General features: G+C 36.7%; 1 protein-coding gene across 4 annotated transcripts in view; it reads left to right on the forward strand.

Moving 5' to 3' along the window:
* SMC5 (structural maintenance of chromosomes 5) overlaps positions 1 to 16,590 on the forward strand; it is a 104,413-nt gene that overhangs the window by 31,369 nt on the left and 56,454 nt on the right. For all 4 annotated transcript variants that reach the window (XM_032164258.2, XM_032164259.2, XM_032164260.2 and 1 more), the window contains one exon: positions 16,223 to 16,478. In XM_032164258.2, coding sequence (XP_032020149.1) covers positions 16,223 to 16,478 — 256 coding nt within the window. The remainder of the gene's footprint in view (positions 1 to 16,222; positions 16,479 to 16,590) is intronic.

Consider the following 16,590-nt stretch of genomic DNA (forward strand, 5'->3'; position numbering starts at 1 on the left):
TCAAAAGCTAGCAGAAGGCTAGAAATAACTAAAATCAGAGCAGAACTGAAGGAAATAGAGACACAAAAAACCCTTCAAAAAATTAATGAATCCAGGAGCTGGTTTTTTGAAAAGATCAACAAAATTGATGGACCGCTAGCAAGACTAATAAAGAAGAAAAGAGAGAAGAATCAAATAGATGCAATAAAAAACGAAAAAGGGGATATCACCACCGATCCCACAGAAATACAATCTACCATCAGAGAATACTACAAACACCTCTATGCAAATAAACTAGAAAATCTAGAAGAAATGGATAAATTCCTTGACAAATACACCCTCCCAAGACTAAACCAGGAAGAAGTTGAATCTCTGAATAGACCAATAACAGGTTCTGAAATTGTGGCAATAATCAATAGCTTACCAACCAAAAAGAGTCCAGGACCTGACGGATTCACAGCTGAATTCTACCAGAGGTACAAGGAGGAACTGGTACCATTCCTTCTGAAACTATTCCAATCGATAGAAAAAGAGGGAATCCTCCCTAACACATTTTATGAAGCCAGCATCGTCCTGATACCAAAACCTGGCAGAGACATAACCAAAAAAGAGAATTTCAGACCAATATCCTTGATGAACATTGATGCAAAAATCCTCAATAAAATACTGGCAAACCGAATCCAGCAGCACATCAAAAAGCTTATCCACCATGATCAAGCGGGCTTCATCCCTGGGATGCAAGGCTGGTTCAACATACGCAAATCAATAAATGTAATCCAGCATATAAACAGAACCAAAGACAAAAACCACATGGTTATCTCAATAGATGCAGAAAAGGCCTTTGACAAAATTCAACAACCCTTCATGCTAAAAACTCTCAATAAATTAGGTATTGATGGGACGTATCTCAAAATAATAAGAGCTATCTATGACAAACCCACAGCCAATATCATACTGAATGGGCAAAAACTGGAAGCATTCCCTCTGAAAACTGGCACAAGACAGGGATGCCCTCTCTCACCGCTCCTATTCAACATAGTGCTGGAAGTTCTGGCCAGAGCAATCAGGCAGGAGAAGGAAATAAAGGGTATTCAACTAGGAAAAGAGGAAGTCAAATTGTCCCTGTTTGCAGATGACATGATTGTATATCTAGAAAACCCCATTGTCTCAGCCCAAAATCTCCTTAAGCTGATTAGCAACTTCAGCAAAGTCTCAGGATACAAAATTAATGTACAAAAATCACAAGCATTCTTGTACACCAATAACAGACAAACAGAGAGCCAAATCATGAGTGAACTCCCATTCACAATTGCTTCAAAGAGAATAAAATACCTAGGAATCCAACTTACAAGGGATGTGAAGGACCTCTTCAAGGAGAACTACAAACCACTGCTCAATGAAATCAAAGAGGATACAAACAAATGGAAGAACATTCCATGCTCATGGGTTGGAAGAATCAATATCGTGAAAATGGCCATACTGCCCAAGGTCATTTATAGATTCAATGCCATCCCCATCAAGCTACCAATGACTTTCTTCACAGAATTGGAAAAAACTACTTTAAAGTTCATATGGAACCAAAAAAGAGCCCGCATCGCCAAGTCAATCCTAAGCCAAAAGAACAAAGCTGGAGGCATCACGCTACCTGACTTTAAACTATACTACAAGGCTACAGTAACCAAAACAGCATGGTACTGGTACCACAACAGAGACATAGATCAATGGAACAGAACAGAGCCCTCAGAAATGACGCCGCATAGCTACAACTATCTGATCTTTGACAAACCTGACAAAAACAAGAAATGGGGAAAGGATTCCCTATTTAATAAATGGTGCTGGGAAAACTGGCTAGCCATATGTAGAAAGCTGAAACTGGATCCCTTCCTTACACCTTATACAAAAATTAATTGAAGATGGATTAAAGACTTATATGTTAGACCTAAAACCATTAAAATCCTACAAGAAAACCTAGGCAATACCATTCAGGACATAGGCGTGGGCAAGGACTTCATGTCTAAAACACCAAAAGCAATGGCAACAAAAGCAAAAATCGACAAATGGGATCTCATTAAACTAAAGAGCTTCTGCACAGCAAAAGAAACTACCATCAGAGTGAACAGGCAACCTACAGAATGGGAGAAAATTTTCACAACCTACTCATCTGACAAAGGGCTAATATCCAGAATCTACAATGAACTCAAACAAATTTACAAGAAAAAAACAAACAACCCCATCAAAAAGTGGGCAGAGGACATGAACAGACACTTCTCAAAAGAAGACATTTATGCAGCCAAAAAACACATGAAGAAATGCTCATCATCACTGGCCATCAGAGAAATGCAAATCAAAACCACAGTGAGATACCATCTCACACCAGTTAGAATGGCCATCATTAAAAAATCAGGAAACAATAGGTGCTGGAGAGGATGTGGAGAAATAGGAACACTTTTACACTGTTGGTGGGACTGTAAACTAGTTCAACCATTGTGGAAGTCAGTGTGGCGATTCCTCAGGGATCTCGAACTAGAAATACCATTTGACCCAGCCATCCCATTACTGGGTATATACCCAAAGGACTATAAATCATGCTGCTATAAAGACACATGCACACGTATGTTTATTGCAGCACTATTCACAATAGCAAAGAGTTGGAACCAACCCAAATGTCCAACAACGATAGACTGGATTAAGAAACTGTGGCACATATACACCATGGAATACTATGCAGCCATAAAAAATGATGAGTTCGTGTCCTTTGTAGGGACATGGATGAAACTGGAAAACATCATTCTCAGTAAACTATCGCAAGGACAAAAAACCAAACACCGCATGTTCTCACTCATAGGTGGGAATTGAACAATGAGAACTCATGGACACAGGAAGGGGAACATCACACTCCGGGGACTGTTGTGGGGTGGGGGGAGGGGGGAAGGACAGCATTAGGAGATACACCTAATGCTAAATGACGAGTTAATGGGTGCAGGAAATCAACATGGCACATGGATACATATGTAACAAACCTGCACATTGTGCACATGTACCCTAAAACCCTAAAGTATAATAAAAAAAAAAAAAAAAAAAAAAAAAAGAAATTAATGGGACAAAGTATACTTAAACTATGGAACTTTTCATCTTTTGTTTTTTGTTTTTGTTTTTGTTTTTGTTTTTTTGGAGACAGGGTCTCTGTTACCCAGGTCGGAGTACAGTGGCTTGATCTTGGCTCACTGCAGCCTCTGCCTCCCAGGCTCAAATAATCCTCCCACCTCAGCCTCCTGAGTAGCTGGGGCCACAGGTGCATGCCACCACACTCAGGTACTTTTTTGAATTTTTGTAGAGATGGGTTTTTGCCGTGTTGCCCAGGCTGGCCTCAAATGCCTGAGCTCAAGCTATCCACCTGCCTCGGCTTCCCAAAGTGCTGGGATTACAGGCATGAGCCACTGCCCCTGGCTAGAACTTTTTATCTTTATTATATTTTTATTGTTGAGTTTTACTCTGTTTTGATATAATCTTGGTTTATAGCTCCAATTTCTAGAAATGAAGGCACTTAACGTTGTAAAACTTTAGCCTACTGCAGGTAATTTATTGCTAAGGAAAAATCTTGTTTCAGTTTGTAGTATCGTGTTGTTTTTGATATGTGCAGCTTCTTCTCAATCTGAGATTATAAATTAAAAGTTTTTAAAGTTTTTTTCCTTTATAATATTGTTTTTTCTTAGTAGATTTTTGTTTCTTTTCTTATTTTGGTTTCTTGCTTTCTTCCTGGAGTCTTTCCTTGTTTATCTGGGAATCTTTGGTTCTCTTTATGGTTAAAAGTAAGGCATTAAAAGGCTGATTACAAATTTTTCGTGCGTGGGTGGGCCTGATGACAAAATTATGTTAGGATGATTAGGTAAGAAAGTGGGCTCTTTTGCTAACAGATGCCCAAATATATGTGTGTTTCTATTCTTCAGGACCATTCTGAGACTAAATTTTGAAATTACCTGCCTTGGGGGTAGACATGTAACTTCAAGCATTTCTGGTGGTTGAAGCATTATGTTAATCTCCTAGTTTTCAGCCTCACCCCTTTTTCTATCCCTTTAAGTCCCAGGCGGCTCATTTAATTTCTCCAAAGAATTAACCACAAATGTTCACAGAAGCAGCTTGGTTGTCAGTGTTACGTGCTTAGGGTTGTGTATGTTGGGAGAAGGGGATTGGGGTATGAAGGAAGATATGAATAATTGCATTCTATGTGATGTTGTTTGTACTTGGCATTTCCTTGTCCTAAGAATTTCTGGGGTTTTTATTTGTTTTTATTTTTTAGAAGGAATAATCAGTTCTTCACATCCCTTTCTTTTTCACTCACCCTTTACACTATGGTTCCTATAATATACTGCTAAATTAGTTATTTGTTTTTTCATCTTCTAAGTATTTATTAAACTTTCCATTTAGTGATCTCTCTTCCCTTTCTTTTATCCTCATAGGATGGATCCCTTTTTACTCTACTCCTATTATTTTATTAGGGTTAGGCAGAAAAAGACATAAAACTAATCCTATATTCCCAGACACAAATACAAAGTTGGTAGATTGCCTCATGTTGAACTTCCCTTGTATTCCTGCCTTAAATTTTAATTGATGTTTTAATACATTGCGGTATTCAACTATAAAATTTTGTATTTAGGATTTTTTGAACTGTGTGAGATTGGCCTATAATTTTATTGTTTGTTCTGTTCTTAACTGGTTTTGTTTTCAGGCTTATGCAGACCTGGTAAATAATTTAATACTCTTTGGATCAGTTTCAATCATTTATATTTCTTCTCTTCCTATCACTGATATTTGTGTATCCATTTTTTCCCCTCATCATATTTGCCAGGGCTTGTCACTTTGTAAGTCTTTTCAACTAATTTTTTTTAAAAATCAACTTTATTTTTTGTTGACTATTTAATGATTTCCTCTTTCTTAATTCATCTTTCTGCTTTGAGTATTTTTTAACGTTCTTGAATTGTAAAAAGTGTGTTTCTTTTATTTTTCATCTTTCCTAATTTTAATAAATGCATTGTAGGATATAAATTTTTTTCTGGGCATCATTTGGCTACATCTCACATGTGTTGATTAGTAGGCTCTTTGTTTCAGTTTAAGATATTATAATTTTTGTTTAAATGTTTTCATTCATTTGAGGTTACCTAGCAGTTCTTATTGTTTTAATTTCTATGGATATGGAATTTTTTAGGCTTTTAAAAAATGTCGAGTTCTACTTATACTGCTTTATGGTCAACAAATGTGGCCTTACGACTTTTTTAAAGAATTTTTTGAGACTTTTTTTTGGCTTTTATTGTATATTTGATTTTTGTACCTATTCTTCATGTATTTGAAAAGAATGTGCATTCTTTCTTCAGGTGTGGACATATGTATACACACATATACATACGTACATTAGAATAGGCTTACTATAATTATGTATACTCATATATGTATACTCATATAGTCTACTTTTTTGTTAACCTACTTGATTTAGTTTTTGTTGTTGTTATTGTTATAAGACGGAGTCTTGCTCTATCTCCGAGGCTGGAGTACAGTGGCACAGTCTTGGCTCACTGCAGCTTCTGCCTCCCGGGTTCAAGTGATTCTCCTGCCTGAGTCACCCAAGTAGCTGGGACTACAGGCATGCACCACCATGCCTGGCTAATTTTTGTATTTTTAATAGAGACGGAGTTTCACCATGTTGACCAGGCTGGTCTCAAACACCTGACCTCAAGTAATTCACCTGCGTTAGCCTCCCAAAGTGCTAGAATTACAAGTGTGAGCCACCGCACCTGGCCTGATTTAGTTATTTTTAAGGTGTCAGTATCTCCTTCTATGAGTATAGGTTTGTCTGTTTTTCCTTGTAATTATATCAGTTTTTGCTTCCTAGATTTTAAAGCTTTCTTACTTTGTTTTTATTTCTGTACCATGTTTTGGTTTATGTGCTGTAAATAATACTGGGTTTTGTTTTGAAATTTTTTTCAATTTGATAGGAAATAAAGGAGTTTAAACAGATGAAGTTTAAACAGTTCACATTTACTGTTATGTTTTCTACTTATACTTTTTACTTGATTCCTCCTCTCTTTCTATTTTCTGTTGCTGTTAACCAAGGTTTTCTCATTCTATTTTTTATTCTATAGGTTGAAAGTTATATTTAGTCCTATCCTAGTGATTATCTTAAAATTTTAAGTGAGCTAACTCACGCTACAACTCATATGACTTAAGCATCACATGTCACCTATTTAAAAACCAAAGGAGAGAGCTCAACGGTCTATCTTCTGAATCTGAATATTACAATGTGTCATAATGTGCAGAAGGTAGAATGCTGAGGTTTCTTCCTGTTTCTTCCTTTCTTCCATATATACATATATAAATTTATAGATGTATATATATACACATACACAAATGTGTGGGTTTACATGCAGGTATACATAGCTATGTATATATGTATATATATGTGTGTACATATATTCTTAAAATTTTAAGTGACACATTTCTAACAAAAGAGTTCATCAGTATCTTTATTCTCCCACCTAATTAAGAACAAAAAATTAGCAAGCTTATACTTTCTCTTCCTGTACTTCCATGTCAGTATCATCAGAAGTTTGACTTGTGGTTATTTAAAATATTATTATTATTATTATTTTACTGCCAGTATTGACATGTTGGATATCTCTAATATGAAATCTAAAAATGCTCCAAAACCCAAAACTGTTTTGAGTGTATTGACATGATGCTCAAAGGAAATGCACTTTAGAGCATTTTGGATTTCTGGATTGGGGAAGTTGAACCTGTAAGTATAATGCAGATATTCAAAGGTCTTAAAAAATTTGAAATCCAAAACACTTCTGGTCCCAAGCATTTTGGATAAAGGATAATCAGCCTGTGTTTAGATTTAATGATATGTTTTATTGGTTTATTTGATCGTGTTGCTTTTGTATTATACTTCCTCTGACTTGCTAGGAAAGGAGAAATAAAGAGTTCTCTTTTGACTAAAGTTCCATCCTTTTACTTTAAGCCTGTTTGTGTCTTTGAATCTAAAATGTGCCTCTTGTAAACAGTAGATAGTTGGACCATGATGTTTTTGTCCTCATTAGCATAAAACCAGATATTGCAGAAAGGGGCTTATTATGAATAATAAAAGACACTCCTGTCACTCAGAAAATTCCGAGGGTTTTAAGAACTCTGTGCCAAGAACCTAGGACAAAGACTAAATATGTATGTTTATACCACAGTAGTTCTTTTATATTGGATAGGAAGAAAAAAAAGTTATAAACAACAAAATACATTTATGTTATATTTTACATTTATCTATTTAATTACCTTTACTGGTTCTCTTGATTTACTTGTGTAGATTCAGAGTACTGTCTAGGGTCCTTTCATTTCAGCCTTAAAGATGCCTTTTAGTGTATCTTGTAGGGGAGGTCTGCTAGTGACAAATTGTTTTTTTGTTTATCTAGGAATGTCTTAAGTTTTTGTTTGTTTTTGAAGGATAGTTTTTGCTGGATATAGAATTCTTGGTTTTTTTTTCAGCACTTTGAATATGTCGTCCCACTGCCTTCTGGCCTCCATGGTTTCTAATGAGTCAGTTGTTAATCTTATTGAGGATTCTGGTATGTGATGAGTCACTTTTTTCTTACTTATAAAGTTTTCTCTTTCTTATAGCTAATCTAGTTGGGAATCTCCTTGAGTTTATCCTGTTTGGAATTCATTGAGCTTCTTAAATGTGCAGATTAATGTTTTTCATCAAAGTTAGGAAGTCATTGTTCAGTATTTCTTCATATATTCTTTCTGTCTCTTTTCTTTTTTGAGACTTTCATATTTTGATATGCTTGATGGTATCCCACAAATCTCAGAGACTGTTAATTTTTTTGTTGTTGTTCTGAGATGGACTTTAACTCTTGTTGCCCAGGCCAGAGTGCAATGGCACAATCTTGGCTCACTGCAACCTCAGCCTCCTGAGTAGCTGGGATTATAGGCGCCCACCATTACACCCAGCTAATTTTTTGTATTTTTAGTAGAGACGGGGTTTCACCATGTTGGCCAGGCTGGTCTCCAACTCCTGACCTCAGGTGATCCACCCGCCTCGGCCTCCCAAAGTGCTGAGATTGCAGGCATGAGCCACCACGCCTGGCCCTCCGATTATTTTTCTTGATTTCTTTTTTCTTCCTGTCCCTCAAGCTGGATAATTTCAATCAACCTGTCTTCAAGTTCACTTATTCTTTCTTCTGCCTGTTTGAATTTGCTGTTAAGACCCTCTGATTAGTCTTTCATTTCAGTTACTGCATTTTTCAACTCTAAATTTTTCTCTTTGGCTTTTTTTTATAGTTTCTGTGCTTTTATTGATACTCCATATTCAGTGAGATGTTGTTCTCTTCCTTTCCTTTAGTTTTTTTTTTTTTGACATGGTTTCTTTTAGTTTATTGAACATATTTAAAATAGCTGTTTTAATCCTTTTCCTATTTAGAAAAAAAGTACATGCAGCTCACTGCCAGCACTCGTTTAATTTTACATAAACACACTCTGAGGCTTAACCGAATCTGACTGATTTTCAATGTGAAAGTAAGCACCGCCGGCAAGTATTCTCAGGGCAAACAGAAAAATGGTTAAAGCCCGTTTGTCTTGTAAGTCCATTTCTGTACTTCCTCAGGGACTTTTTCTGTTGACTGCTTTTTTCCTGAGTGTGGGCCATACGTTTTCCTTTATTTGAATGTGTTACAAGTTTTTGTTGAAACTGGACGGTTTAAGTAACATACTCTAGCAACTCTGGAAGTCAGTCCCTTTCCCCTCCCCAGGGCTTGTTGTTGTTGCTGTTTCATTGAATATGTTGTTGGTGTTTGTTTGTTTAGTGACTTTCTTAGTTCTGTAAAGTTCTTATTCTTGGTCATATGTGGCTACTGAAGTCAATACTAGGTTAGTTTAGTGGTTAGCTAATGACTGAATCTGTATTTCCTAAAATGCCTGGAACCCATGTGTTTCCCAGTCTTTGTTGAGGATCTCTGTGTATATGTTGGGTCATGCCTTCAACATTCAGCCAGGCAGTATTCACACTTTACTGAGATACAATCATTTTTCTTGAATAAATGCTCCTAAGATTGTTGAAAACTTTGGTTAACTCTGTCTCAGCCTTCACTTCCTATTTGCACACAACCTCAAAATGAAACAGAGATGAGAACTTAGGGTCTTCTCAGGTCTTTTTGGATCATGTACATAGCCCTGGGCATGCACACAGTCCTGCTAATGCACATGACCTGCTAGAATCCCAGGAATTTCCAAAACCTCATATGGTTTGGGGAGAAGCTCATTCCCCAGCCTTTTCTTTTAAGATTTTTGGTTAGCTTATTGTTTGCTGTAACTGTTATCTGCTTCAGGCAGTTGTGATGCTAAACAGTTGCTTCTGATTGTTTTTGATAAATGCATGCAAGGAAAAGGCTGTTTTGCAATGGTGAGCTGTGAGTCAGGTCAAATACAAACAAGCCTTATACAAGTAAGTTTTCCCAGGAAACTGCTGGGTAGATCAGATAATGACATTTCTCGAGAATGAGGATTTATTAGGTTGGTGCAAAAGTAATTGCATTTTTTTTTGCCATTAGAGCTCCAAACCTGTTCATATCTCTCCAGTGGCTGCTAGACTGCAGGTTTTCACTATGATTGTGGGCTGTTGCTTTTCAAGGATGCCACATGAATGGAACAAGGGGTTTAGGAATGAAGCAAGTTCAAAATTCTACAGAGCTTGCTGTTTTTACTGAGATTCAGCCATTTTTCTTGAATAAGAGCTTCCCATATTGTTACAAGCATTTGGTTAAATTCCAGAGTCCTGTGAAAGTGTTAATTTTGACGATTTTTGTCACTGTTCTCATCACTTTTATGGAGGAGAAGATTTCTGGAGTTCCTTACTTCACCATTCCTGATGACATCCAAATCTTTTCTATATCTACAGAAAAATGTTGCTGGGATTTTAATAGGAATTTCATTAAACATTTGGGAAGAATTGAAATCTTTACTATGTTGAATCTTCTGATCTATGAACATGGTATGTCTCTATTTATTTAGATTTTTTATTTCTTTCGTTAGCATTATGTAGTTTTAGCAACAAGTCCTCTGTGTGTTTTGTTAGATTCATACCTCTGACTTGATTTCTTTTTCTTTCTTCTTTGGTAGATATTTTGGGAGTTTCTACGTAGGCAGTCATGTCAGCTACAAATGGGGACAGCTTTATTTCTTTCTTTCTGATTTGTATGCACTTAGTTTTCTTGCCTTATTGCATTGGCTACAACTTCAGCGCTCTGTTGAATGAGTGGTGAACACTGAAATCTTCACCTTATTCTTGATCTTAGGAGGAAAGCATTCAGTTTTTCGTTATTCAGTATGTAATAATAGCAGGTTTTTTAAAAAATATGTATGTTCTGTCAGATTCAGGAAATTCTTACATGTATTCCTATGTTTCTGGGAATTTTTATGTTGAGTACATACTCAATTTTGTCAAATGCTTTTCTGCATCTGTTGATATGATTATGTAAGTTTTTAGGTGGTTAATAAGTGATGGATTATATTGATTGATTTTTGACTACCAAATCAATTTTGCATCCCTCAAATAAACCCCACTTGGTTGTGGTGTATAAGTGTGTAATTCTTTTTACATATTGCTGAATTCTGTGTTAAAGGATTAAAGGATTTTTGCATCTGTATTCATGAGTGATACTGTTTTGTAGTCTTTTTGTGTTCTCTGCCTAGTTTTGGTATTAGGATAATAACTAGTTTCATAAAACGAATTGGGAAGTGATCCTTCCTCTTCTACTTTCTGAAAGAGATTATATAGAATTGATGTTTATATACTTTAAACATTATGTGTAATTCTCAAGTGAAACACTCTGGGTATAGAGATTTCTTCTTGGAGGGAGTTTTAAAATTAGGTTTTCAACTTCCTTAATAGCTATTAGACTAGTCAAATAATCTATTTCATATTAGGTGAATTGGTCCTTTTGTCTAAGTTGTCAAATTTATGTATGCATAAATTCTCTTATCCTTTGGTATGTATAGAATCTGTAGTGATAACCCTATTTCATTCCTGATATTGGCAATTCCCCCTATCCCCCATCCCTCCACTCTTTTTTTAGTTAATCTTGCCAAAGATTTGCTAATTTTATTCATTTTTTTTCAAGGAAGCAGCTGTTTGTTTTATTGATTTTTCTCTCTCTTTTCCATTTCATTAATATCTGTTCTTATCTTTATGATTCCCCTTCTGCCTGATGTAGATGGGCTCATTTTTTATAGGTTCTTGAGGTGGAAGCATAGATTATTGATTTGATGCTTTTCCTCTTATGTATACACTTAGCGTTATACGTTTTCCTGTTATCACTGCATTAGCTGTGCCCCACAAATTTTGATATGTGCTATTTTTATTTTCATTCGGTTTATTATGTTTTTCTTTTCATTTTTCTTGAGATCACACAATTTGTTTATTCACTAACCTGGTATTAGACATTTAGACTGTTTCTAGTTTTGGGCTACTGCCAGTAGATCTGCCATAGATATTCTTCTACTGCTTTTTGTATGGACATTTGCTTTTATTTCTCTTGAATAATTTCCTAGGAGTAGAATATCATAGGTGTGCGTTCAGTTTTTTAAGGAATTGCCAAACTTTTCCAGAATTTTGGTATATTGTAATTAATAAAATTTGAATTGTAATGGCTTGGAATTTTTGTTTTTAATGGTCCTTCATGAAAAATTACACCTTCTTAAGGTGTAATTTGAGAAACATTTCTCTGGAGTAGCCTTGGAGGGGTTAGATTTAAGTAGCTAGATGGAGTCTCCTTACATTGTACAAAGTAAAGCAGAATGAGTAAGGATGTAGGTAAAGCGATAGATTTAAAAGCAAGAGAAGGAGGGAGTACTTTAATTATAGCTTCTATTAATGGAATGAATATGAGGCAAGGTCATTAGCTGAGTGAGTAGAAGGAAGGTAGCAATAAAGGATTGAATGAGCAAAAGGTATGAACTCATCTCAGAAAGAGAGCAAAAGTTTATTTAAAAAGTGTAGGCTGGGCGCGGTGGCTCACGCCTGTAATCCCAGCACTTTGGGAGGCCGAGGCGGGCGGATCACGAGGTCAGGAGATCGAGACCATCCTGGCTAACACGGTGAAACCCTGTCTGTACTAAAAATACAAAAAATTAGCTGGGCGCGGTGGCAGGCACCTGTAGTCCCAGCTACTCGGGAGGCTGAGGCAGAATGGCGTGAACCCGGGAGGTGGAGCTTGCAGTGAGCCGAGATCGCGCCACTGCACTTCAGCCTGGGTGACACAGCGAGACTCCATCTCAAAAAAAAAAAAAAAGAAAAGAAAAAGTGTAATAGGTTTATCTGGTAGTTTTGGGTGCCCGTTTAAGTTTTGTGCCATAGATTTAAAGTAAGACCAGTTTTTGAGGGTTTCTTTCATTAGTTCGATTGCTTAGATATAGTTAGAAGGTATATAGATAGGTTTAATTAGAACTGGGCTTTTTCCTGGCCAGTGTGACAAAAGAAGAAAGGTCAAGGGATCTTTGCAAGGGAGTGGTTATGGCGCTGCATTGTGGAGTCTCAGCTGATTAAGGAAAGAAATGTAAAAAGGTAGTGGGGTTAATGGATTGCACAACCTTGTGGGGGTCAAAAGATAGAGTAGGAATACCAGAGTAAGTAAAATGGAAGAAAAGGAAATAGTGACCAAAGAATAGAATTATGGAAATACATTTTTCAGAAGTGGTATGATTTGGGGGGCTTTATGATCTAGAACATAACCCTCCTCAGCTACCTTCCTCTGTTCAGTAAACAGGTGGCTTAGGAAAGGTTAAGGAAAAGATGATTGAAGTTGAAGAAGTAAGGGAACACAGAGGCCAAAGAGTTAGATTGATTTTCTGTAGATATGTTTAAGTCACATGATGACGGATATAATGATGGAGGAGGAAGACAGTGAATCAGATGCCAAAGTCATCCCTGAATGGATAAGGTTGGGGAGGATTTTCAGGGAGGTAGTTAACATAGCAACAAGGGTAATGGGTGACAAAGTCTGACCCCATGGTCTTCAGAGGAACCAAAGTGGGGCTCAATTAAAGGAGGAAGGAGTACAGTGGGGATTAATGAGAACACCCCCCCCACCTCCATGTCCTGAAATAATGGTTTCTGGCAGGAAAAGGTCACCACTTGAGAGGGCTCTGGGGAGAACAAGTGTCTTCCAGAAATAGCCAGGTTTCCATTAGAACAAGAAGAGGGAACATTCAGGCCGGGCGTGATGACTCACGCCTGTAATCCCAGCACTTTGGGAGGCCGAGGTGGGCAGATCATGAGGTTAGGAGATCGAGACCATCCTGGCCAACATGGTGAAACCCTGTCTCTACTAAAAATAAAAAAATAAAAAAAATTAGCCGGGCGTGGTGGTGGGTACCTGTAGTCCCAGCTACTCGGGAGGCTGAGGCAGGAGAATGGTGTGAACCCAGGAGGCGGAGCTTGCAGTGAGCTGAGATCGCGCCACTGCACTCCAGCCTGGGTGACAGAGCGAGACTCTCTCAAAAAAAAAAAGAAGAGGGAACATTCAGAGAAATTGCAGATATAGAGCAGCATGGAGACAGTATCCTAGTGAAGGTAGGTGATCTAAGAGGTTTAGACTTACTGTACCTGAGCTAAACGTGGATATTAGTCAGAGTAGGACTAATGTGATTAGTCATGGTAGTTTCTTGCATGAAGGTGACAAATGAGTTAGTGTTCAGAAAACTTAATTGAAAGGTAAGGGATCATTGGGCTGCTTTTCAGTTTTTCAGGTCAATATCTGACAAAGACCTTCTCTTGGTACAACTTTATATGGTAGGCCAGTGATTTTCAGTAGTTTGGTGGTCCCTGTTTTGCTGGGATTGCAGAGGTTCTATTTGTTAGTGAATCTTAATTCTGTATCGTCTTTAGTGTTTAGTGATTCTTAATTATATATTGTCATCTGTGATATGCTCATTTGTTTTCCTGAATCCCTTGAATTTCCTATTATCTGCTTTTAGGCCCATTGAACGTTGTTAATGTTCAGTGACATGTATGTATCTTAATTTTTTCAGATATATTTTCTCTTGCTTCTGTATGGTTGGTTATAGGAGAGAGGATATATTTGGGGATATGTGCATTTTGTTACTGCCAAAGCTAAATTTTTAGAAAGGAAAAATCAATACCCACATTTCAACAGGAGATGGGATAAAATGTGGTATATCCATATCACAGGATATTATGCACAAGATGTTAAAATTTTATTTTGCAAGGACATGAGGGATAATGAGAAACTGCTCTCAATGCATTTTTAGTGAAACATGGTGAAAACCCAGTTCTACTAAATACATTTTTAGTGAAACATGGTGAAAACCCAGTTCTACTAAATACACAAAAATTAACCAGGCATGGTGTCACATGCCTGTGGTCCCAGCTACTCGGGAGGCTGAGACACAAGAATCACTTGAACCCAGGTTGCAGTGAACCAAGATCGCACCACTACACTCCAGCCTGGGCAATAGAGTGAGACTCTGTCTCAAAAAAAAAAAAAAAAAAAAAAAAAAAGTAAAATTTAAGGACATTGGCCGGGCGCGGTGGCTCACGCCTGTAATCCCAGCACTTTGGGAGGCCGAGGCGGGTGGATCACAAGGTCAGGAGATCGAGACCATCATGGCTAACACGGTGAAACCCTGTCTCTGCTAAAAATACAAAAAAATTAGCTGGGCATGGTGGCGGGCGCCTGTAGTCCCAGCTACTCAGGAGGCTGAGGCAGGAGAATGGTGTGAACCCGGGAGGCAGAGCTTGCAGGGAGCCGAGATCACACCACTGGACTCCAGCCTGGGCGACAGAGTGAGAGTCCATCTCAAAAAAAAAAAAAAATTTAAGGACATTAAGATTATAAGTTATTTTTATTTGTTATAAGTCTCTGTATTTTCAGTAATGAATGTGTTATAACTTTTATACTGAGGAAGGAGAGGGAGTAAATCTGACTTGGAAATAAAGCTGGCTAAAACAGATTATGTGATGTGTTAAATTTATCTATTTTAATGCAAAATTCTAGTTGTAAAATGTAAATTGGGCATATAAATGTATATTTGTTTATATGTGTGTGTCCTAAAGAAAATCTTTACTCTGTCTTAGGTAGACCATAGTTTTGATAAAAATTTCACTGACATCAAGTGGCAACTTACATAGCTGGTTTTAAAAATATAATTTACCCTGAATATAAGTGAAGGAGAATCTAAGCATATAGATTGATGATTAAAATCTCACAATATTAGTCTGAAGTATTGGTAGAAATATTTCCATTGGAAGAAAATAGTTTATTTCTGTTTCAAATTACAGGTTGAGTACCTCTTATCCAAAATACTTAAGACCAGAAGTGTTTGGATTTCAGAGTTTTTCAGATTTTTGGAATGTTTGCATATACATAAGGAGGTATCTTGAGAATACAACCCAATTCCAAACACAAAATTCATTTATATTTCACATACACTTTATACACATAGCCTGAATTTAATTTTAAATGATGTTTTTAATGATTTTGTATATGAACCAAAGTTTGTGTATGTTGAACCATCAGGAAATAAAGGTGTCACTGTCTCAGCCACACCTGTGGTTGATGGCATCACCATCATTCCTGACTCTATTTATATGCTACTCATAAACAATCATTTTTAAATACTTATTCACGCATAAATACTTAACAGTAAAAACTGACATACAACTAATATAGTGAAAAAATAATGTGTTCTGGGTAATTTGTGTTGTCAGCACTAAAAAAATTTCAGATTTTGGAGAATTTTGGATTTGGGATTTTTGGATTGGGGATATTCAGCCTGTAATAGGGTGACTTGTAATCTTTATTACCATTTTTATTATGGAAACTGTATCACATATGCCACATGACTGTTTTAATTTTGGTCTTATGGCATATAGTATGTACTTCCTGTAAATATTTAGAAATCCGTTGGGCTTTTAAAATACTTCGTTTATTCAGGAAATATTTAATAAGTGCTAATTATATACTGAGCACCACTTAAAGTATTTGAGATATATTAGTGAATGTGTAAAACAAAGATACAGGTAGTCTGGTAGAACTGGTAATGTGCTAGTCTAATTCTCACAGGACACCTTTTAGTGAGGAAAACACCTATGTTAGATTGTTTGTATGTTAAAAACTGTATTACTACAAAAGTCTTATAAACCAAGAGGAAAACAGTCTCAAGTACTAACCTACTTTTGTTTTATTAGATTGAGGAACTTCAGCAGGCTTTAATAGTAAAGCAAAATGAAGAGCTTGACCGACAGAGGAGAATAGATAATACCCGCAAAATGATAGAGGATTTGCAAAATGAACTAAAGACCACGGAAAACTGCGAGAATCTTCAGCCCCAGATTGATGCCATTGCAAATGATCTGAGACGGATTCAGGATGAAAAGGCATTATGTGAAGGCGAGATAATTGATAAGCGAAGAGAGAGGGAAACTCTAGAGAAGGAGAAAAAGAGTAAGTTTTCATAAAGTTGAATGAAATGTTTATAAAATGTAGATATATCTCTGTTGATTGGGCTTTCTTCTGCTTCTGGTAATTATTTCTATAAAATGTTCAAGTTGCCTTC

Source organism: Hylobates moloch, unplaced genomic scaffold (genome assembly GCF_009828535.3).
Source record: "Hylobates moloch isolate HMO894 unplaced genomic scaffold, HMol_V3 SCAFFOLD_10, whole genome shotgun sequence".
Lineage (NCBI taxonomy): Eukaryota > Metazoa > Chordata > Mammalia > Primates > Hylobatidae > Hylobates > Hylobates moloch.